The 24,660-nt window shown below is 40.9% G+C and overlaps 1 protein-coding gene and 1 long non-coding RNA gene across 4 annotated transcripts; one reads left to right on the forward strand and one right to left on the reverse strand.

The window, feature by feature from the left end:
• Window positions 1-15: 15 nt before the first annotated feature.
• LOC115152995 (uncharacterized) lies at window positions 16-9,010 on the reverse strand. Its single transcript, XR_003867624.1, has 5 exons — window positions 8,655-9,010; window positions 8,398-8,547; window positions 4,794-5,056; window positions 4,568-4,695; window positions 16-591 (listed from the first exon to the last, which is right to left on the reverse strand). It is a non-coding gene; the product is annotated as an uncharacterized LOC115152995 (long non-coding RNA).
• An 8-nt stretch (window positions 9,011-9,018) lies between these two features.
• On the forward strand, window positions 9,019-23,618 carry LOC115152994 (leucine-rich repeat flightless-interacting protein 2-like). Of its 3 annotated transcripts, XM_029697969.1 has the most exons (12): window positions 9,028-9,072; window positions 13,158-13,223; window positions 13,258-13,289; window positions 16,485-16,556; window positions 17,731-17,901; window positions 18,369-18,461; window positions 21,154-21,286; window positions 21,486-21,535; window positions 21,680-21,830; window positions 22,068-22,147; window positions 22,331-22,435; window positions 22,542-23,618. In XM_029697969.1, the coding sequence occupies exons 1-12, from the start codon at window positions 9,051-9,053 to the stop codon at window positions 22,650-22,652; spliced, it is 1,086 nt and encodes a 361-aa protein (XP_029553829.1). In that variant the 5' UTR covers window positions 9,028-9,050; the 3' UTR covers window positions 22,653-23,618. The 3 variants fall into 3 exon arrangements, with proteins under 3 accessions (XP_029553831.1, XP_029553832.1, XP_029553829.1); XM_029697971.1 differs by having other exon boundaries at window positions 9,019-9,366; window positions 13,158-13,289; XM_029697972.1 differs by lacking the exon at window positions 16,485-16,556 and having other exon boundaries at window positions 9,021-9,366; window positions 13,158-13,289.
• The last annotated feature ends 1,042 nt before the right edge of the window (window positions 23,619-24,660 follow it).

Here is a 24,660-nt window from a genome sequence, read left to right on the forward strand (position 1 = left end):
CTGGAATTGGCAGGAACTGGAACACGCTGTCATACACGTCAATCCAGAGCATCCCAAACATTCTCAATGGGTGACATGTCTGGTGACCATTTTCAGCATCCGGGAATTGTGTGCAAGATCCTTCAGGGCTCAATGCAAACTTTTTTTCCCTAAATGAAAAAATGTAGGAGCACAAAGACCTTTAGGAGCACAGTGACATTTAAAAAAAAAAAAAAAATTAACAAACAATTCATTACATACATATTTATACTGCGTGTGTGTGCGTGTACTAAGGGACACACATCTGTGCAACAGCACAAACCACCAAAATCACACATTGACCCATGCCTACTAGACACAAAGGATATCAGTTGTCCAGCTGCTTTTGTATGTTGGCCGTCTGGCATGCTTAGAGGTCAGCCAGCGGTCCACGGCAGGAGTGGGATTGAACTCCTCGACAGAAGGCCAATCCAGGCTGATCCTCATCAGGTCTTCGGTGGTGGAGGCCCCAAGGCAGCTTCTTGTCAAATTCTTAATCCGGTTCTGCGCAGAGAAGCCTCGCTCACACTGGGCAGCTGAAATGGGGAGCGCCAGCATAAACTCCAGTATGTTCTAGGGAAAAGATTATATCTTTCAATTGCATTTAAACTCTTACCATTAACTTCTTATGGATGGTGGCAGTATTGAGTAGCTTGGATGACTGACTTGCCCAGAGTAAACTGCCTGCTACTCACTCCTAGAAACTAAGATATGCATATTATTAGTATATTTGGATAGAAAACACTCTGAATTTTCTAAAACTGTTTGAATGATGTCTGTGTATAACAGAACTCATATGGCAGGCAAAAACCTGACAAAAAATCCAAACAGGAAGTGGTCTGTAGGACTTCAATTATTTCCCTATTCAAACTAGTGTCTGTGGGGTCATGTTGCACTTCCTAAGGCTTCCACTAGATGTCAACAGTCTTTAGAATCTTGTTTGAGGCTTCGACTGTAAAGTGATGAATAAGAGCTACTGGAGTCAGAACACTGCCAGCAGGGCATGAGCCTCAGGCATACACGCTCACGTGAGAGGTACCTCAGTTCCATTGCATTTCTGAAGACAAAGGATTTCTCCGGTTGAAACTTATTGCAGATTTACGATAAAAACATCCTAAAGATTGATTCTATACATCGTTTGACATGTTTCTACGAACTGTAATGGAAATTTGAGTTTTTGTCTGACATGTGCGTCCTGAATTTGGATTTGTGAACTGAAGGCGCAAACAAAAAGGAGGTATTTGGACATAAAGGATGGACTTTATCGAACAAAACAAACATTTATTGTGGACCTGGGAATCCTGGGAGTGCATTCTGATGAAGATCATCAAAGGTAAGTGAATATTTATAATGCTATTTCTGACTATTGTTGATTCCAACATGGCGGATATATTGTATGGCATGTTTTTGTGTCTGAGCGCCGTACTCAGATTATAGCTTTTTCGGTAAAGCTTTTTTGAAATCTGACACAATGGTTGCATTAAGGCAGTCCTTCTCAAATAGTGGGGCGCGCCCCCCTGGGGGGGCTCGGAGCGATGCCAGGGGGGCGCGTGTGACCCCGGGGAACATGCTTTTTTTTGCCTCAGGGAGTAGGGTTTTTTTGCACCAAACAAGAGCACACAGCACAGAGCAGAAGATATGAAGTGCAGATAACAAACCCTTAAGAGACACCATGGAAAAATATTTAACAGGGATGAAAAGAAAGGCGGAGAGAGACGGAGATAATGAGACAAACGTAAGTCTCCCGAAAGCTAAGACGAGGAAATATGACGAAGCGTATGTAGCGCTTGGCTTCACTGTGACTATGGTGGGAGACGAGGAGAGACCGGTATGTTTACTGTGTCTAAAAATGTTGGCAGCGGACAGCATGAAGCCAAATAAATTAAGGCGTTACTTAAAGACATTACACCCCAATCACGCTGATAAGCCGCTTGAGTTTTCAGTGAAAACGTGCCGAATATTGCCAACAATCGTCCCACTTTGTGAATGCTACTTCAGTAAACCAGCGAGCACTGTTAGCATCATATAAGGTGGCGTACCAAATTGCTCAGTGCAACAAAAAAAAAAACACTCCATAGCAGAGGAGCTGATACTGCCTGCAGCATTAGACATGGTCTCTGTCATGCTGGATGACGCAAGTGCTGCAAAAATAAAAACTATCCCTCTGTCCAATGACACTGTCGCCAGACGTATAAATGATATTGCTAACGATCTTAAAGAACAGCTGGTAGATAAAGACAAATGTTTTGCCTTACAGTTCGATGAAGCAACTGACAGCAACAAAGACTATTTGTTTATCGCTTATGTACGTTTTGTCATGACAAACTCCCTGTGTGAGGAGCTACTATTTTGTAAATATGTCAGAGACAGACCCACAGCTGAAGAGCTATTCAAAATGCTGGACTGCTTCCTGACTGAGAATGGGCTAAAGTGGGAGAACTGCATTGGTGTTTGCAGTGATGGTGCACAGACCATGGCAGGGATGAGAAAAGGACTTCGGGCACTCATCAAGAAGGCCTCACCTAATGCTGAGTGGACACACTGTGTTATACACAGAGAAGCACTGGCATCAAGGCACCTTTCCTCTGAATTAAGTGAGGTTATGACTGACATTGTAGGTGTAGTCAACTTTATAAAGACCAGACCACTAAAAACGAGTCTTCTCTGCTATCTGTGAGGAGACGGGAGCTGAACATCAAGCTGTGCTGTTTCACAGTGAAGCAAGGTGGCTGTCATGAGGAAAAGTATTGTCTTGAGTTTTTGAGCTCAGAGAGCAGAAAATAATGTTTTTGGGGCAGGAGCACAAGTATGACCTCGCAGAAAAATTTAGTGATGAGAACTTCCTGGCAAAACTGGCCTACCTGAGTGACATATTTGGAAAGCTAAATGAACTAAATCTACAGCTTCAAGGGAAAGATAAACACCTCCCTCAGGTCACAGACAAGATCAGCTCTTTCACTCGAAAGCTTGCAATGTGGGGCAGGCGACTTGATGAAGGAAATACTGATTCATTGGAGAACCTGCATGAATTTGTTGACACTACTGACTATGATGCCACCTCAGTGATTCCATATATTAAGGAGCATATTTCATCACTGATGGGATTCTTTAAAAAGTACTTCCCTGAAAACAGTTCCCAATATGACTGGGTGAGAGATCCTTTCAATGCACCAGCTCCAACTGGTTTCAGCTCTGCAGAGGAGGACCAGTTCATTGATATGACGTCTGACTCCACATTGAGACTGAGGTTCACATCACAGACACTGAGTGAATTCTGGCTGAGTGTAGAGGCAGTATCCACTCTTAGGGCAGAGGGCCATGGGCATTCTTCTTCCTTTTGCAACATCTTATCTTTGTGAGACTGGCTTCTCTGCTGTTGCTGCAGTGAAGACCAAGTGCAGGTCCCAGCTAAACATTGAGCAGGAGCTGACAGTTGCAGTATCATGCTTCAAACCCCGCTTCGAAAAGCTGTGCTCTGCAAAACGTGCTCATTGTAGCCATTAATCCTGACTTCCTCATTTTGATTTTTTTTTAAAAATCAGCACAAATTGTTTTCATTTTTGTTTTATAGGTCAAAGTGTTTCATATATTGTGCTCCTGAGTTAATGTTGCTGATCAATTTGAATTTATTTTATTTTTAATTTTATTTTTCAGTATCAAATGGTCAAAAAATGTTTACAGTTTAAATATATATTTTTTTGAATTTCAGGCAAATTGATGCACTTTAAGTCTTTTCTGTTACAGACTAAAAAACAATTAAAGTTATTCTTTGTTGTAAGTTGATCTATATTTCTTTCTTTTTTTGTTTTCTTTAATGTTAATAAGGATACAATGTTATTCAGAGGTGTACTTATAACAATTTTATAGACAAATGATACTATTTACAGTCGCGGCGGAGAGTTGGGGGGCGCGAAATGTTTACTTCTTCCTAGGGGGGGGAAGTTTATCTAAAGTTCCATGTATAACACTTGTATTTTCATGAACATTTATGATGAGTATTTCTGTAAATTGATGTGGCTCTCTGCAAAATCACCGGATGTTTTTGGAGGCAAAAGATTACTGAACATAACGCGCCAATGTAAACTGAGATTTTTGGATATAAATATGAACTTTATCGAACAAAACATACATGTATTGTGTAACATGAAGTCATATGAGTGTCATCTGATGAAGATCAAAGGTTAGTGATTCATTTTTCCTCTTTCTGCTTTTTGTGACTCCTCTCTAAGGCTGGAAAATGGCTGTGTTTTTGTGTGTGTTGGCGCTAACCTAACATAATCATATGGTTTGCTTTCGCCGTAAAGCATTTTTGAAATCAGACACTGTGGCTGGATTAACAAGAAGTAAAGCTTTCAAATGGTGTATAATACTTGTGTGTTTGAGGAATTTTAATTATGAGATTTTTGTTGTCTTGAATTTGCCGCCCTGCTCTTTCACTGGCTGTCGTCATATCGATCCCGCTAACGGGATCAAGCCATAACAGGTTTTAACTTATCAAAACCAACCATAGAAGGATACCATTCATAACCACTCGGGACTGTTAGCCTACCTTGTAAATCGTGCCTGTAGGGGTCCTTTGTCAACATGGTCTCCCACAGGCCACTGTAGGACTTGTGGCTGACCAGGATTTTCAGTCCCTGCCACTCATCCTGGATTGCAGCCATGTGACACCCCGATCTGCATGTCACACCCCGATTGAACAGAGCAAGTGAGTTTGAAAATATGCAAACATAACATTGTCTCATATGGCAATGCAGTGTGAAATAAATTCTTACCTCTCTAGGGCTCCTTGAAATGCCTCATCAGGTCTGCCACAACATCATCGCCATGGGTGAGAAGGCTGGCCTGGTCTTCTGGTCATGTGTCAGGGTTTATCACTCTGAAAGACTCCACTGGGGTCTGGACACCCTCATCCTTCAGCAAACCATCAATCCTGGCTTTGAGATCATCCATGTTGATGGCCGGCTCCATATGCTGCTTCAGCTGGGGATTGGTGAGGTCCATGAAGCCTTTCAGATTCCCCTTCAGTGTTATTTCCCTTTAACAGAACACACACACACACACCAACACACAATGAAATGTTTGGCCATTTGTCTGTCTCCCATAAAACCATTTTTTAAAGACTTCTCCACTGCATTTCCCTCCTTATCCTCAAATCATTATATTGGGCAACGTACATTGATTCTCACACCGAGAATCTGTCTTACCGTAATTTCCGGACTATAAGCCGCAACTTTTTTCCCACGCTTTGAACCTCGCGGCTTAAACAATGACGCGGCTAATATATGGATTTTTCCCGCTTTCAATTGAATTTTCTCCAAAAAAAACACATTCTGTGACGTGCTCAGTTTTTGGCGGCATGAATCTTTCATTAAACCAATGAAATTGCCAAACGGGTTAAGGTCAAACAACTTTTTTGTTTACTGTTTAGATTAAATCGAGCGCTCTCAAACTTCCCATCATTCTGATTACGGTAGTCATTTTGTCACCCTCATCATGGCAAAGACACGGAGAAATGCATATGATGCAGCTTTCAAGTTGAAGGCGATTGATCTGGCTGTTGGAAAAGGAAATAGAGCTGCTGCACGGGAGCTTGGTCTTAATGAGTCGATGATAAGACGTTGGAAACAGCAGTGTGAGGAATTGACTCAGTGCAAAAAGACAACTAAAGCTTACTGCTAATTTTTTATTTTAAGCCGTGTTTCGTTAAAGCCTATTTATTTTTGTTACAAGCCGTGTTTCGTTAAAGCCTATTTATTTTTGTTACAAGCCGTGTTTCGTTAAAGCCTGTGTAAAGTTCATTTGTTTCAATGTACCGGTAGGCACCTGCGGCTTATAGACATGTGCGGCTTATTTATGTTCAAAATATATATATATATTTTTTTATTCAGTGGGTGCGGCTTATATTCAGGTGCGCTCAATAGTCCGGAAATTACAGTAATCATCGATTTCTCTTACATCCTAACAAGCTCTCATCCTAACACACTTGGAATCTCCTCATCACCCTGCTGCTGAGCAAGCATGGTCTGGATATTCTCCAGCATGCCTCCTGCCTTTGCCCTAAGCTTTAGTGCTTCCTGTCTGGTCACAGTCTTCCTCAACTCTGATGTGGCTTGGGGGAGGATCAGGTCATTCCTTTGCAGAGTGAGGCTAGCTCCTCAAGCATGTCTGAGAGAAAATGGCAGAATACACAAGTGCATTCTCCATTTCCCGATGTATCTGTTAAGTAGTCAGTAAATAAACTGTCACCTGTCAATTACTTGATTCTTAAAGTTAATTTGAGTCTTGAACCTATTTTTTAAAACTAGTGTGGTATTACATTTCCTGTGTAAAACTGAACTTCTTTGCTCGCCCTTGAACTTCCGCTGTTGATACTACGGCCAGGTCCAGGTCCTGCAGAACAACGGAGTACTGGCCTTCGTCGGCAAGGTCCTTGTCTTGTCCATGCTGCAGGAACACTGAGTGTTCTGCGGACATGGGGTTCCAGTGAGTTCCCTTGACGTTAGACGGTGTGCAAATATCCACACCGAGCTCTTGCCCGAGAACATAGAGCTCTCATTTGGATCTTCCGCTGAAGTGATACATCTTCCATATCAGATTCAGAAGGTCGTACATGACAGACACCTTTGGATCTTTTTTCTGAATGGTCAGTATTGCCAGCTCTAGCCTGTGAAAGTCAGAACAGAATCTTCCAAACAATTCAACGTCTCCTTCCCCCCTGTCTCTTGTGCCAACAGAAAACAATTCTATGGTATTTACCATTCCAGCACTTAGCACACACACAGTATTGTTTAACATTCTCTGCAAGCAAATAAAACTAAATCATAGAGAATTTATTAGTTACAAACCTATGTGGCATATAGTGGATTGAGATTACAGTGTGCACAATTATTAGGCAAATTGTATTCCTCTGGATTAATTTTATTGATGAACAAATAAACACAATCCAAAACGTTATTGAACCTCAAACCTGAATGTTTAACAAAGGAGAAGTGAGTTTTGTCTTTCTCAGGGAAATATATGTGTGCACAATTATTAGGCAACTATTAGTGTGCAGAATTATTAGGCAACTAAGTTACAAAAACACTCAACTCACTTGTTGATTCTCCATTTTTAGAGTAAGTGTAACAGATAAGTAACACAAAATGACAATTGTATAACATTTTTGGCCTTTCACAAATATTCAGTGACCAATATAGCCACCCTTATTTTCAAGAACTGCCATGAGCCTTCCATGCATGGAGTCTGTCAGTTTATTGATCTGTTCACAATCAATTTTCACTGAAGCAGCAACCACAGCCTCCCAAATGCTGTTCAAAGAGGTGTATTGTCTTCCCTCACTGTAAATCTCAAGTTTGAGAAGTTCTCAATAGGATTTAAATCAGGTGAGGAAGGGGGCCAGGTCGTTATTCAGGCATCTTTGAGGCCCTTGCTGGCTAGCCAAGCAGTGGAGTACTTGGATGCATGTGATGGAGCATTGTCCTGCATAAAGATCATGGCCTTCTAGAGTGCTGAGAACTTCTTCCTGTACCCCTGTTTGACGAAAGAATCTTCCAGAAACTGGCAGTAGGTTTGGGAGTTGAGTTTCAGTCCATCTTCAACCCGAAAAGGTCCAACTACCTCATCCTCAATGATAGCAGCCCATACCAGTACCCCTCCTTCACCTTGCTGGCACCTAACTCAAAGTGGTGCCCTGTGTCCATTACTGATCCAGCCACGGGCACATCAATTTGGTCCATCAAGAGTCACTTTCATTTCATCTGTCCATAAAACCTTTGAAAAATCTGTCTTCAGGTATTTCTTTGCCCAATCTTGACGCTTCAACTTGTGAATCTTATTCAGTGGTGGTCTTGTTTCAGTCTTCTTGACCTTGGCCATGTCTCTGAGCACTTGACACCTTGTACTTTTGAACACTCCAGGTAGGTTGCAGTTCTGTAATACGGTGGCACTGGAGGATAATGGGTTCCTAGTAGTTTGATGTTTAATTCTTCTCAAGTCTTTTGCAGTTAATTGGCGCCTTTTCTTCCCCATGCGTTTTTGCGCCCCAGTTGACTATTCGCAACAAAACGTTTGATTGTCCGGTGGTCACGCCTCAATAGTTTAGCTATTTAAAGAGTGTTGCATCCGTCTGAAAGGCATTTTACATTTGGCTTTTCAGTGTCAGTTAAATCTCTTTTTTGGCCCATTTTACCTGAGGTAATGAGGCTGCCTAATAATTATGCACACCTTGATATAAGGTGATATTCACTTTTGCCACACCCTCCCTCATTACACAAATACATATCACCTGAAAATGATTAAATCCAATAAGCATTCAAGTTTATATGGTTTGGAGTTCGAAAATGTGAATAGAAATAATGATAAGATCAGAATACTTACTTGCCTAATAATTGTGCACGCAGTGTATATGCCCCCCTGCCTCTCTCTGCAGGTGGGCAATCACTCCCCCACGTTGGCACCATCTGCCCCGAAGGAGAGGCACTTTATCCATGACCCTCCATCCTTTGGACAAACAGCACGAAATGCAGCCTTGGTGGCATCCAAAACACAAAAAAACGATTATACAAAAGTATCTCCATTACAAATAATGATTAAACTTGACACAAGAATAAAGCCTATAAAGAGAAACAATTTACCAATGGCATGGGAGTGCTCAAGGGTCTGTTGTCCGACCAGGAGATTGACTGGCTTCCCATCCTCCAACAAGCGCATGTAGAAAATCTTGCATTTGGTGTTGGATAGAGGTGTCTATTAGAACGGCAAGATACTTTGCGTCTTTCAGCTTTGCTGACAGGCTCTCTCTCATTATGTCAGCAATTTGACCGATCATCTTCGCACATTTTACCTCATTGTCGTATGTGGGATTAATGTTAACTCCGTTTTTGTGGTGGAGTCTGATAAGCGGTCCAAATTTGACTGAAGTTTCTTCCTTCACAATGAATATGCGATGTTTATCTTCAATTTCAGCCGCCTCCTCTTCTCCTCCTCAGACAGCAGCACTTGCCTCCTCAATGCTGCTGATACGCTGACTGATGGTTTCTCCTGTCTCAACAGGTACAGATCTCTGCACTGGATAGGCCGCCGCGAAATGTTCTTTTCATATGCGAGTTTCCTGACACGAAGGACGAGCCTGTTTCTGCCCTCTACAATATTTGCAGAACATGACGTTGTTTTAGAACTCTAGCCATGGGTACATTTTGAGCCAATTCGCACTGAATCTATATGTTCTCCCTCCGCCGGCTACAGTGGACGTTGAAGTGACAGCGGGGGTCACGGTTGCTTCGCTAACATTGTTCTCAGCAGCTTCGCTAAAGTTGTTCTCAGCATCCCTAACGTTATCCACCTCAGGTAAACCTTGTGAAAAGGCTTCATTAGTTGAACCTTGCGAATTCCCCTCGCCGGATTCTTCTTTCTCGTCTCTTTTTCGCTTAAAATAAAATTGTATGGGCTTCATTTTTAGAGATGTCTTGCAAATTAATTTATAGCCTATACCGATACTTTTTTCCAGTGTTGTTCAACTTTCTCATTCTGACTGGACTGCGTCATCACATACAACTCTACTGTGATTGGCGCATGCCGCTTGTGGAATGTAGGGACCTGTAGTTTTTAAACAATTAGCAGCGGGGGGAATATATCACGGTAGGTTGTAATCTTTACTCCCACACTCTGCTCGCACATTTCTATTTTTAGGGGCAAATGCAAGTGAAATACTCGCACTGTAGAGCCCTGTCCTTGCAACATGGGGCTGTGCATTATCATGCTGAAACATGAGTTGATGGCGGTGGATGAATGGCACAACAATGGGCCTCAGGATCTCGTCACGGTATCTCTTTACATTCAAATTGCCATCGATAAAATGCAGATGATCCCGCAGGCGAAGAAACCGGATGTGGAGGTCCTGGGTTGGTGTGGTTACACTTGGTCTGCGGTTGTGAGGTCAGTTGGATGTAATGCCAAATTCTCTAAAACAACGAAGGCTTGTGGTAGAGAATTAACATTAAATTATCTGGTAACAACTCTGGTGGACATTCCTAGTCAGCATATCAATTGCACGCTCCCTCAACTTGACACACCTGTGGCATTGTGTTGTGTGGCAAAACTGCACGTTTTAGAGTGGCCTTTTATTGTCCCCAGCACAAAGTTGCACCTGTGTAATGATCATGCTGTTTAATCAGCTTCTTGATATGCCACACCTGTCAGGTGGATTGATTATCTTGACAAAGTAGAAATGCTTATTAACAGGGAGGTAAAAAAAGTGAGAAATTAGCTTTTTGTACATATGGAACATTTCTGAGATTTTTTTATTACATTTTACATTACATTTTAGTCATTTAGCAGACGCTCTTATCCAGAGCGACTTACAGTAGTGAATGCATACATTTCATTTTCCTTTCATACATTTTTTTTTTTTTTGGGGGGGGGGGGGTTTCGTACTTGGCCCACCGTGGGAATCGAACCCACAACCCTGGTGTTGCAAACACCATGCTCTACCAACTGAGCTCATGAAACATGGGACCAACACTTTACATGTTGCGTTCATATTTTTGTTCATTTTATTTCCGCACTATGAGGTTGGAATAATATTGTGAAAATGATAATGCCCTTTGTGTAAGAGCTGTTTGAAAAGGTTGCCTTAAATTTCAGCCTGTTTTGGTGGGATAGAGTTTTGGCCTGCCTGGTGACATCACCAGGTGGTAAATTAGTTAATAGACCAATAGGAAAGAGTTCCAAACCTCTCTGCCAATAACAGCTAATTTTCAGTTTCCTCCTCCCCACTCAGACCACTCCCAGATGGTCCTTGCAAAATTCTTGTTTGAGTTATTACTCTTTGCTAAGAAGTAGAGGCCTTGTAGTCAGACAAAATTAGTATCGTAACGGATATGGGCAATTTTCTGAATATGATTACGATCTAAATATATTTTGTAATGATCTGTGATCAGGGTGAAAAAAATATATTCTGGTGCCAGCACGCATCTTTCTCATGTTGGTCAGTCAAGTGAGGCTCTACATGGTCTAAATAACTCAACTGGCTAGTTTGCCTGTCTGTAAAGAGAAGGGCGGGGTGTACCTTGGTCCTGCTGCTCTGATTGGATAGTGAAGCTGTATTTCTCTGTCCACTCGTGTCATAATTTCACCTGATCATTTTCACTTCTGTTTCAGTCTGATCATTCAGACTGCTGTTGCCTCTTGTTAGCCTGCTACTATGATTAATCAAATGGCAAGGACATTTGCTATCAGTGTGCATAATATCTAAGAAGGGGGGCGAGGGTAAGAAAAAAAGGAGGTATTTCTGTCTGTAAAAAGGCCTTTTGTGGGGAGAAACTCATTCTGATTGGCTGAGCCTCTCCTCCCAGTGGGTGGGCCTGGCTGCCAAATGGGTGGGCCTGTGCCCTCCACTTGACACATCAATGCAGCCCAAGAAACGTTCTTGAATAAAGCCCTGATCATCCACATTACTGGCTATAACTTACAACTGCGAGCCACAGTTGATGTCTGTGGTTTCAGCCATGCGGGAAAAAAAAGCTTTTACATACTTTTACGGTCACTGACAAGCTAGCTAATTGTCTGTTTAGCTTGCTAGGACACCCACAAACTTGTTTTTAGACATATTAACCAGTAGGGATGTGCATCTTTTCCTTTCAAGACAATTCGATGTGTATCTAGATACATGGGTTACGATACAGGAACAATACATTTTAGTTTAAAACCATTTGGTTTGATTAGAGGAACGAATCGATGTGATTCGGTTCAATGCTATTTGATTCGATGCGCAAACATTTGTTGCATAAACACCTTAATTTTCCATTCTATATTAAAATCTGTTGCTAATGGAGCTTATGAGCTCTCTGAGCTGGATCTATCTGAGCTGTGTGTGTGTGTGTGTGTGTGTGTGTGTGTGTGTGTGTGTGTGTGTGTGTGTGTGTGTGTGTGTGTGTGTGTGTATGTAGGCACCTGAGCTGAGCCCCCCCCCCCCCATTTGATCTGAAATCACAATCACACACTAATTAATTTGTCAAATGTAAAAGTGTTTGAGCTAGTAATGTATCAATATTTATCTTCAAAAATTTGCACAACTTTGTATTTCGCCCTCATCTCATAATCGAATGGTTTAGACCAGGGGTGTCAAACTCATTCCATGGAGGGCCTAGTGTTTTTTCCTTTCAGTTAAGACTTAGACAACCACGTGACGAGTGTGTAAAGCTGTCATCAAGGCAAAAGGTGGCTACTTTAAAGAATCTCAAATATGAAATATATTTGGATTTGTTTAACAATTTCTTTGGAGTAGGTGTGCCCAAACTTTGGACTGGTACTATGTGTTGCCCAAAAATGCAGTAGTGTCAAAGTCTGTTTCTTCTTACCTTCTCGTTGAGTTGCAGTTTGAATATGCAGACCTTCATCCATTACCTGATTGATGCAGCTTTTTCAATAAAAAGGGTTCTTAAGAAAAAATAAAAATCCACTAAATTGTCATTAGCTAGCCATTCTGGTGGATATAACTGGATTCTGGTAGTTAGTTAGCTGCTTGCTACTACAAATTTGCTAACTTGACACGAAAATAAAGTTCTAAAACTAAGAAAACAATATATAATCTACCTCCTCCATCTCCTGTAGATTGAATAAACTAATTTGAATTGAATAATATCAAAAAATGCTTAACTATCTCAATCTATCCAACAATGTCATAATTTCACCAAGCTTCTAAATCCACATGCGTAATACTAGGTTCATTCTCTGATCCTCTAATTGGATGGACAACATATCAGTTCATACGGCAAAAGCTTTGATTGGTTAGAGAATGTCCTCCGGAACTCGTCATAGTTACCATGTAGGTCTATGGAAGGGGGCATAGCTTGAGCCCTGAGCTGGAGATAATTTATTTGGCACATCTTAGATAGTTAATTTATAATAAGCAGTGGCCACCAACCCCCCAAAATAGTTGGTATTTCAGAATACCCCAGTATACAGGGTATATACTGTATACTGCTCAAGCTTAGTGGGAGAATAAGTGAAGCCAGGGCCCGGTGGTGTCAGATGGCAGGGTTGGTGTTGAATGACAGTCCTGGGGTGTGTTGACTGTTTTTATTTGCTGTGTTGACTTGAGCTCTAACTAAGGTGCTTTGTTTTATATTGTTTTCCAGCCGTCTTCGTGCTGCACGACTCCCTGTCTCTCTGCGGGCAACTTGGCCTCCCTGGGGGGGACCTCCTCGAGACGGGGCAGTGCAAACACGGGCAGCATTGTCGATCCTGACACCAGTCTGAGTGAATTTAGGGTAAGATGCCTGCGCACCAACACACACCTCCACTTGCATAACCACCATTAACCACCATGAACCATTTGTGTAGTAGTTTACTCTTTTCCGCACTACTGTTTTATTTGAGGTCAGAGAATAATATCTGAAACATCCACAGTTCTCTCGGCTTTCCGTAGCAACAGTGATCAAAATTGTTCATGTTTTAAACAATTCTAATAAATGCAACAGTTGGACAATGATGAAAATACTCCAAACTGGTATGCATCTGGTATTGACTGAATTATAGCACATTAAAACGTTTTACTGGCACAGACTAAGAATGGAGTTCAGGGATTCTGGTGGGAATTCAGGTATTCATTTTGTCAAATTTCAGTTTTTTTTATTAGAATTCAGTCATACATTTTCTAATGGTATCAGGTATTTATTTTGTGTTAAAATAAAGACAATTAGATTTGCTTTATTTGCATAAATATACTGGATGTCCAGTGCCTTCAAAAAGTATTCAAACCCCTTGACTTTTTCCACATTTTGTGTTATAGCCTGAATTTAAAATGCATTAAATTGACATTTTCACACAATACCCAATAATGTCAAAGTGGAACTGAACTATGTTTTAAAAAAATGAAAAGCTAAAATGTTTTGAGTCTAAGTATTCAACCTCTTTGTTATGGCAAGCCTACATAAGTTCAAGAGTAAAGTCACATAAGTTCCATGGACTCACTCTGTGTGCAATAATAGTGTTTAACATTTAAAAAAAATGTATGACTACCTCATCTCTGTACCCCACACATACAATTATCTGAAAGGTCCCTCAGTTGAGCAGTGAATTTCAAACCACAAAGACCAGGGAGGTTTTCCAATGCCTCGCAAAAAAGACATTGATTATCCTTTTGAGAATGGCAAAGTTATTAATTGCACTTTGGGTGGTGTGTCAATAGACCCAGTCACTACAAAGATACAGGCGTCCTTCCTAACTCAGTTGCCGGAGAGGAAGGAAACCGCTTTAGGTATTTCCCCATGAGGCCAATGGTGACTTTAAAACAGTTAGTGTTTAATGGCTGTGATGGGAGAAAACTGAGGAAGGATCAACAACATTGTAGTTACTCCACAATACTAACCTAATTGACAGAGTGAAAAGAAGGAAGCCTGTACAGAATAAAAAATATTACAAAACATGCATCCTGTTTGCAACAGGGCAATAAAGTAATACTGCAAAAAATATGGTAAAGCAATTCACTTTTTGATCTGAATAACAAAGTGTTATGTTTGGAGAAAATTACTGAGTACCACTCTCCATATTGTCAAGCATAGTGGTGGCTGCATCATGTAATGGGTATGCTTGTAATCGTTAAGGATTGTAGAGTTTTTCAGAATAAAAAATCTATGGTATGGAGCAAAACACAGGCAAAGTCCTAGAGAAAAACCTGGTTGTCTGCTTTTCACCCGACACTGGGAGATTAATTCATCTTTCAGCAGGAAACACAAGGCCAAAATCTGCACTTTAGTTGCTTACCAAGAAGGCAGAGAATGTTCCTGAGTGGCCGAGTTAGAGTTTTGACTTAAATCTACTTAAAAATCTATGGCAAGACCGGAAAATGGTTGTCCAGCAATGATCTGCAACCAATTTGACAGAATTGAAAGAATTTTTAAAAGAATAATGGGCAAATGTTGCACTATCCTCTTGTGGAAGCTCTTAGACTTACCCAGAAAGGCACTCAGTTGTAATTGATGCCAAGGGTGCTTCTATAAAGTATTGACTCAGGTGTGAATACTTATGTATATTAGATATTTCTGTATTTCATTTTCAATCAATTTGCAAATATTCTAACATGTTTTCACTTTGTCATTATGGGGTATATTGTGTGTAGATTGGTAAAAAAATATATATATATATATAAATGATACATTTTGAATTCAGGCTGTAACATAACAAAATGTGGAATAAGTCAAGGGGTATGAATACATTAACATAGAGGGGTGGAACAGGGCTGGAACCACAAACTTTCTTTGTCTAGGCCTACCTGCACTCACCTGCACTGTCTAGATTTCCTCATTTAATTACTGTTGTCACGTTCTGTTGCATAATTCAACAAGCGTGTCAATAGCAAGATACCCTCGGATCAAAAATCAACATGCTTGGCTCTAGATTACACCTATCTATACATACTTTACATTGTGAGATCAGACATCACTATTATCCAAGTTTTCATTTTGGTGTTTGACAGGTCATTATAAACATATCCGCGTTCATAACTTTAACGGGGGAAAACAACAGGCACAAGCAAGAGTATGAAAGAGTCACTGGAGTAAAATGAAAGCAATCAATCCAGCGAGATTTAAGTGACAAGCGGATTTTGCGTCCCTCAAACACAGGAAATAGATTGCTTAAAAAGACAGATCCTCAGGTGGGCGGGGCATGTGCGTTGCTACTCAGCACCTCATTTAACATGTGGACTTCATGTATGCACGGGAAGATTGTATGTGACATGTTTTTTAAACTTCCTATAAAGCTGTCATCCTGTATGTCTGGGCCTACCGTTGGGTAAATGTTATGGGGAATTAAGTTATCAATGTTCTTAAACCGAACTTCAATTTAACTACTCAGTTTGTATACCAGAAGGTGTAAGGTTCCGGTTGAAAGAAACAGACTGAGACCCAGCCTACAATGATCAGAATGTTTATTTACGAGAGCTCTAAAATCCATACAATGCAAACAGCCTTTTATATTACACATTTCGTCATACAAATGTCCCTCCTCTTCTCTAACACTGACGATGCAGTTTACAAACTTTGCTACAACACATACATTGTTTCTCATATCTTGCACCTGGTACCCAATCCACTGTAAGCCTCAAGGTTTCTCCCCTCCCTGGGTGGGGAGACATTCTTCCTGTTATCAGTTCCTCCGTGGTCCCAAGTTGTCTGTTAACAGTTCCCCTTTTCCTTGAACGTCTCACTTACATTGCTAAATATTAAAGTCTCAGCTTGTCCCATGCCCACACATTAGTACATTAACATTATAATCACTTGGTTATACATTTTCAGGGTGAAATCATTTAGTCAAACCTTTAATCATATAATTTCCATTACAGTAAATTACTGTCTGGAGATGCCAACGGCATGGGTGCTTTGTTTGAAATCTGTCCTTAATTCTTCCTGGTTTCCCCCAATTCACCCCAACCCATGAACCCTTTCTTCCCATCTGCTCTACAGGATATCTATGATCTAAAGGACCAGATTCAGAATGTAGAGGGGCGGTACATGCAGGGACTTAAAGAGCTGAAGGTAGAGAGACCTGAGCTCAGTGTGCCTTCTCTTGTCCCCTGGTAGCGTTATGGCATCACTAACCCCACTGTACCTACAACTCACCCCCTCTAGGGCCCCACTGACTGTAACCGCTAACTGTAACACCAAAAACACTCAGTCTGATGGCATATTCCCTGCATGACCTTTCCTGCTCAGTTTGAAACGCACTGTTTATGGCATGGATTGAAAGCCTCGTTTGAACTCTAGCAGTGCTTGGGGAGTAAGAACAAGACCATGATTTGTCTTGTCTTTCAACAATCTTCTGTCTGTTGGATAGGTTTGTAGTCCTACGCTAAAATCTATAATTAGCTTTCATTCACACAGCTCTGAGGAACTCCTGGTTTCTTTTCTGTAGTCACTCTAAAAGCTCACTGTTCTCTGAATCTATTTGTGTTTAAAAGGGTAGTTGACTAACACACCTGATTCCTGGCATGTCCTGCACTTTGGTAGAACTGAAACACAATAGCTGAACTCACTCCAGTTTGATATATTTTTGTTCTTTGGAATTGAGAGTTCCTTATTTATAAATTTTTTATCAGTGGCTTGAATCATTCCGCCGACTGAATCAATGCACCATCGATATCAAGTGGATCAGTTTTATTACTTGTCGATCTCACTAGTGTCCTTTTATAATAAAAATAATAATAAATAGGTTTAGGCTATAGCCTAAATGCCCATGAATGGGAGAGAGAGAGAAATAATATTTTCTGAATGGACATTTTGCGCTGCTTTGGTGGAGTTCTCCGCTCTGTCTGGCCTACATTCCTCTCTTGCATTCTGTAGGCTATATAGAATATTTATTGAAATAGGCTATAGCAAAAAGAAATAGGAAAATTACTCGGAATGTCACTTGTGTGTTGCCCTGCTGTGCACTGCGAGACTGTTTTCTTTGCTGCGCGGCGCCGGTCAAGTTCAAATAAGCTAAACCATCGTCGTCTGTCACATCACGATGTTGTCACCATTGATGATGGCTGTCAATCATCGTCGACAGACGATACTATCGCCCAACCCTAGTGTGGTTGTGCAGAGCTGTACTATTATTACTGTAATTACTATAGTAATAATAGTAATTATTGTTCTGTGGTATCTCCCTCATGGTTCATTCTGTAAAGAGGTGTGTGTGTGTGTGTGTGTGTGTGTGTGTGTCTGGTAGGAGTCGCTGTCGGAGGTGGAGGAGAAGTATAAGAAAGCCATGGTGTCGAACGCACAGCTGGACAACGACAAAGCCAACCTCATCTATAACGTGGACACACTCAAAGATGTCATCGAGGAGATGGAAGAGCATATGGCCGAGCTGCGTAGGGAAACTGAGGACAAGTCTAAGGTGAAGTGTTAAACATTCTCTCACACACAGCATAGTAGATAACCGTTATCATCTGCTGTTAACATATGCAGACTCGGACAGAGGTGAGCATATGCAAATTGCAGCAAAGTCTCCAACCGCACTATCAACTTGCTCACATACTTTAACTCATTCATGTGTGCAGGTCTTATAATCAGCAAAGCAGCCAAGTCCAACTGCACCATTGTCTGTCTGACCATGAGATCCACTGCTCTTTGCTGACAATGGGTGTAGCTATATAATTCCAGAGGAAACAAGGCCAAATCTCTCTGATCCAATTACCTGGCTAGACTTAAATGCTATAAGTGTAAATGTCAATGGAATCTTGCTCACTGCCCATGACTGCACTCTTTTTTTGGGGTGGTTTTGAGATTTTTAACTTGTGTAATGAAGAATGGTTGCACTTTCTGATTGATTGTGACTCTTACAACGGCCCTCTTTCATTCCAGGAACTAGAAAGACAAAAGCACACATGCGCAATCCTGCAGCAAAAACAAGTGGAGTTAAAGGAGGGAATCCGCCGAAGAGATGAGCACTTTGCGGTATGGCTGCACTAAGAAAACCAACATTTGGTGGCCATCACTTCACACCTACACCTCTTTCTACACTTCCATTCTTTCCAGTCCTGTAGTCTGTGTACTGCAGTAGCTTAATGAAGATCCATAGTGTGAGACTATACTTCTCTCTCTCATAGTCTCACACTCATCCCAGTGTCTCCTCTCCTTTTTCATCGTTTTCTCTGTCTGGTCTTTGTCACTTTTCTTTGCCTCGTCTCTCTATACTGAAATTATCTCTATTCCAGATCATTTTCTGGCCACCTGTCTTTTTTTCTGCTCCCTTACTTTTCATCACTCTATCACTCACTTTCTATTCAAGGCCATCGACATTTTTATGTTTCATCCTGTCATTTCTCTTTCCATCCTTTTCATCTATTTTATTCTGTTTTTCATTCTATTTTACCCTGTATCCCGTATCTCACTCTCTGTACGCAATACCACTAAAGGAGAACCAGCAAATCCAGACTAAGTTAGATACCCTCACCAGAGAGGTGTTTGCCCTGCAGGAAACGATAAACTGGAAGGACAAAAACATTGGGGTAGGAGGTCACGCTTGGGGGGACTCTGAAGGATTGTGAGAGGCAATAGATATGCACAGACAGCTTGTATTGTTTTAGTTTGTATGTTTCTCTCTGACCAAATGGAAATTGAAGGTTTGTGTTTAGATTCAATACCCTTCACCCAGAAGTGTACAGTCGTTCACTCCCTTCCCGTGTATTTAAAAGCATTGGGTTGGTGCAAGCATGGCTGGAGGGAGTTTCCACCATATTCCTTACATCAGTCCAATTCCTTTTAAATCCATGAGGGGCAGTCATATGAGTGTACAATTCAGCAGAAGGCTATGGAATCGGACCACCCATATAAACCTCTAGAGTTTCCTGAAGGAAACTTGGTGCTGATTCACCGATCAATGAAATCTGTATCAGGTAATCGACTGGTCCTAAACAGTTTATTGCCTCTCATAGTTGCACGACAGGGACTCTGGATAATAGCCAGTAGTTGTTGGACCAATTCTAATTCACAGTTTGGAGTTTCCCTAAATTTGCATGTGATATGATGACTGTGGGCTCACTAATTTCATAAACCTTTGATGCTGTGGTCATTTTAGGTTAAGATGTAGGTTTTGTGTGCACTCCGTAAAGTTTAGTCAGTGCAAGGGAAACTGTGAACCTTCAAGCATTTGATGTGTATCGGGGAAAAAAATAGAAATTTCTCCCCTTTTAAAACTCATTTTATTTACCCTGAAATGACAGCATGAAATCCATTTAAGTTATATAGACCTAGACTTAAAGCTCTGCCTGTCTAGTGTCAGATTGATATTTTTATTTGGCCTTTAGCTCTCCCTTACAGAACTGTTTTGTCATGTGGTGTTTTATCTGTGAGCATGTGGTGGTTGTGTCAACATCTGTCGCTTTGCCTTTCCAACTCAACCTTACCATTCTGGTGTACCGTTTGCATGTCTATACAGACAAATGTGCATCTACAAAGGTCATTGTAGTGTGCATGCATATACTGTACGTATATCAGTCTTTCCAACCATTCCTCAACTTATTTTCTCTCCTTTCTCTTTCCTTTTGTCTTCTCTCCCTCCTGCGTGTGGTCACCAAGCCCTAGAAAGACAGAGTTATTTGATTGTATTAGGAATAAGAGGGATGAGCTGGCTGACATCAAGGCGAAGGCCAAAACAGGAGAGGTAGGTCTCACCACCAGAGGGCTGGGATTAGTCTATATCCCCATTGAATAGACGAAGTAGGTTCCAGGAATAAGCTTGCTAGAAACAACAGTGATAATAAAGCAACTTGTGGTATGTAGCTATGTATGTCTTCTTGTGTACCTAAGTTTGTTTTGTCTTTTTTCCTACTAGGTTGTTTCTTCCACAAATGTGTTGAACTACACAGAGTATAACAAACATTAGGAACACCTTCGTAATATTGAGTTGCACCCCCCTTTGCCCTCAGAACAGCCTCAATTTGTCAGGGCATGGACTCTACAGGGTGTCAAAAGCATTACACAGACGCATGTTTATACCAATGCTTCCCACATTAGTGTCAAGTTGGCTGGATGTCCTTTGGGTGGTGGACCATTCTTGATACACACGGGAAACTGTTGAGCGTGAAAAACCCAGCAGCGTTGCAGTTGTTGACACAAACTGGTGTGACTAGCACCTACTGCCATACCCAGTTCAAAGACACTGAAATATTTTGTCTTGTCCATTCACCCTCTGAATGGCACACATACACAATCCATGTCTCAATTGTCTCAAGGCTTAAAATCCTTATTTAATCTGTCGTCTCCCCTGAATTTACACTGAGTGAAGTGGATTTAACAAGTGACATCAATAAGGAATCATAGCTTTCACCTGTTCAATCTGTCATGGAAAGAGCAGGTGTTCTTAATGTTTTGTATACTAAGTGTATGCTGTGTGTCTGTCAGTCTGTGTACAAGCAATGGAAACCTCAGTAAACCGTTACTTCATACAGCTCTGTGGCTTATTGCATTTCAAACCGTGAAATACATTAAGTTGTAAACCCTCCTATGCTGCCTCACACTAGCCAAGTTTCAATAACCATACTATCATGGTCCAATTCACACTGAGTGGTATGCTAGTGTGGATATTGAGACATAGCCTCTCTGTGTTGAGATCCTCTTTTAACCCTGTGTCCCTTTGACTCCTTAGAAACACGGCCTGGCCATCATCCCAGAGGGAATGCCTAACGGGGACATCAACCATAATGACCCAGCCACAGGGATCACCGTGGTCACACAGGAGGCTGCCCAGGTCCTGGAGTCAGCAGGGGAAGGGTCTCTGGGTGAGTGGAGGGGACAGAACAGGTTCTCCTAAAGGGAGCAGTGGGAGAAATAAATGAATTAATATCTGTGATGTACATGTGTTATTCAGTCAATAATACACCAGGGGGCGAACTTCATTGTTATTTTAGCACAATGGTGCTGCGGTCATAGTTGCAAGGCACCTTTTTTATAATTATTATATTTTTTTCTCCTTTGCAGATGTTAGGATACAAAAGCTTGCGGATGAAAAGGACGAACTTTTAGCCCAGGTACATGTATAATTTTCCTCTTCGACCCCAGTGATGTCTGGCAGGGCTATACTAGTTTCCTCTTGACTATTTTCTCATGATCTTTTTTAACTGTCTGTTCAGCTATAATTAGTCATGCTGTCCATTCTGTGTGGTGTCCCTTAGATCAGGAAGTTGAAAATGCGTCTGGAGGATGAGAGGCAGAAGCACTCCAAGATGGAGAATGCCTTCACAGATGGAGCGAGGATGGAGAATGCCTTCACAGATGGAGAGAGGATGGAGAATGGCACTGACCTGCACTTCATTGAGATGCAAAGTAAGTCCCGTTCCTGCCCAAACCTACAAAAGTTCACACTACCATTCACACAAAACATACAAAGGCATACACGTCACCATTGATACAAAGCCTATGCACACTCACTAAAAGGCTTTCTCTTTACATTAAACATATACTGCCAAAAAGAAACTAACAGCAAGGCTCACATCTTAATTCCCTTGTCCTGTGTAATGTAAATGTACTAACTCAAATGTTCTAATGTTTTACTCTCTGCAGGAGATGCCAACAGACAGATAAGTGAATACAAGTTCAAGCTCTCAAAGGCAGAACAGGAAATGGGCACAATGGAACAAAACGTAAGTCACGGAAACACTGACATACTTTCCATATGTACCCTAGCTGACCAAATGCAAATTGCTGAACCAGACACATTAATATACATACATTTTAGTGTTTGAATGAGAAAATGAAAATAAATGTCAGCGTCAGATGTGAAGGTTGCATTTACTTTGTTTTTGTTTCATTATCCTCATATCTAGATCAACAGACTTGAAGGACAAGTGTCCAGATACAAGGCATCAGTGGATAACTCAGAGAAAATAGAAGATGAACTGAATATTGAAAAAAGGAAACTTCAAAGAGAGGTAAGGAACAAAACAATAGATAAAAAATGTCAGTGGCCGATGTTTGATTTGACATAAAACATAGTCTAATCTTTCATTTCTAACCATTCCCCTCTTTTTCCCACAGCTGCGTATTGCACTAGATAAGATTGAGGCGATGGAGATGACCAACAACCACCTAGTAAAGCGCCTTGAGAAGATGAAGGCCAATCGGAACGCCCTTCTGTCTCAGCAGTGAAGGCCGCTGGATTGCCACAGAAGCCGTTAAACTCGTACCTTTGACTGCCATATTGCGTCTGAGGCACGTTTCCATTCTTCCTCAGTAACACTTGTTGTGTAGCAAAACCAAAAACACTTACAGAAAAAAGCAACACTGGTAGCAGAGAGGCAAAAGTATTTTTTAAATAAAATATAGGCATTGGTTTGTCTTTTTTGTGTGCCAGTGTCTTTCGAAGGGAACCTCAAAAACCTATTAAACCATAGTTATTAGGGGATGATGATGAATCTAAGAAATTCGCAACTCATGACTTTATTTTTCAATGCTTTGGACTACATGTTATTCACAAGGTTTTACTTCTCTCTGGCTGGGTGATTGGCTATTTCTTTGTTTTGTATTTTTTGATAAGTTGCATGAATGAGTATTATGACTATTTTGAACTGTTAAACCCTCAAGGCTGCTCTCTCTGGCCTGCACCTATCTATAGTCCCTCACACAGTGAAGTGCCTTCTCACACCTAGAGACTGAGGGTTTTACATTATCTTAAGATTCTAAACAAATATAATAACTTGCACAAAATAATGTATTTAAAGGTGCAGTCATGATTTGATGAAATATATAGAACCAATTGTTTTGAGATTTCATAAAGAATTTAAAAAATATATATATTTAAAAAGATTTCTTGAAAATAAATGTGCAAATGACAGAACTGTGTGTATATATAAGGTGGATTTATTTTTTATTTTTTTGCATGGGTTATGGCACATTGAATTCCCTTTGGAAGAGGAGTGATGATTCAGGGTTCTTTGAGCTAAAAAAGAAAGGCAAGTACAGCAACAGAAGACGGCACTACATTCCACTTTGTCCTCAAACCTTGTTCATTGCTCTGAAAGCCAAGCAGTTTCAAGTCTCAGGACCACACAGTAATTGTGACTGGGGCACCTACTGCATTGAAATACTCTATGAATAAACTCTATACCAGATTTATACTGGCCTTTTTTTGTAACATTTTTCCATCAATCATGAACAAATTGTTAGATATTTTTTATTATTGTTATATAATTTTCCTTGTTTTGGGTCAACATCAAGAAATTGTACATACAGTATGTACATATATTTGAATTCCAAAACGGTAACATAAAACATAACCAACAAATACCAAAACAATGATTATACATTCCCTTTCAGTGCTCTGCTTTTTATTTTATTTTTTATTTTTACATTTCATTCCTTAGATACCTTTATTAATAATTTGACACGCAACACATGTGGCTGTAGTGTGTAAAATACCTACACAACAAGATATTTATTTTATACAAGAAAGTGACCAAGGTCCAGTTGACCCATAAATTAATCCAATTTTTATATTGACACTTCTCAGGGTATCTGCAAGATTAGGGGGAAGAGATAGCAAAAAGGGGTCCCATATTGTATAGAAATCTCCTTTGTTCCTAAATATAGCACTAATTTTCTCCAGTGGTAACACTTTGAAGATCTCACAATACACTGATTTATTGTTGGTGGGTGATCTTTTATCCAGTTAAGGAGAATGCATTTGCAGGCCACAAATAATACTTTTTTAAGAAGATTAAGCTGTGCTTAAGTAAGTGAGGGCCTGTTCCCGACGACACCCAGTACAAATAGCCATGGGTCCATTCTTATAGGACATATGAACATGCCCTCAAGCTCTGTTTTGACGTTTTCTCAGAAGATTTTACTCAATGGGTAAATCTTAATGAAATGGAGCAGGTTGAGAGTTTCAAGTTTCTTGGTGTCCACATCACCAACGAACTATCATGGTCCAAACACACCAAGACAGTTGTGAAGAGGGCACGACAACACCTTTTCACCCTTAAGAGACTGAAAAGATTTGGCATGGGTCCCCAGATCCTCAAAAAGTTCTACAGCTGCACCATCGGGAGCATCCTGACCGGTTGCATCACCGCCTGGTATGGCAAATGCTCGGCATCTGGCCGTAAGGCGCTACAGCGGGTAGTGCGTCCGGCCCAGTACATCACTAGGGCCAAGC

Source organism: Salmo trutta, chromosome 18 (genome assembly GCF_901001165.1).
Source record: "Salmo trutta chromosome 18, fSalTru1.1, whole genome shotgun sequence".
NCBI classification, from domain to species: Eukaryota; Metazoa; Chordata; class Actinopteri; order Salmoniformes; family Salmonidae; genus Salmo; species Salmo trutta.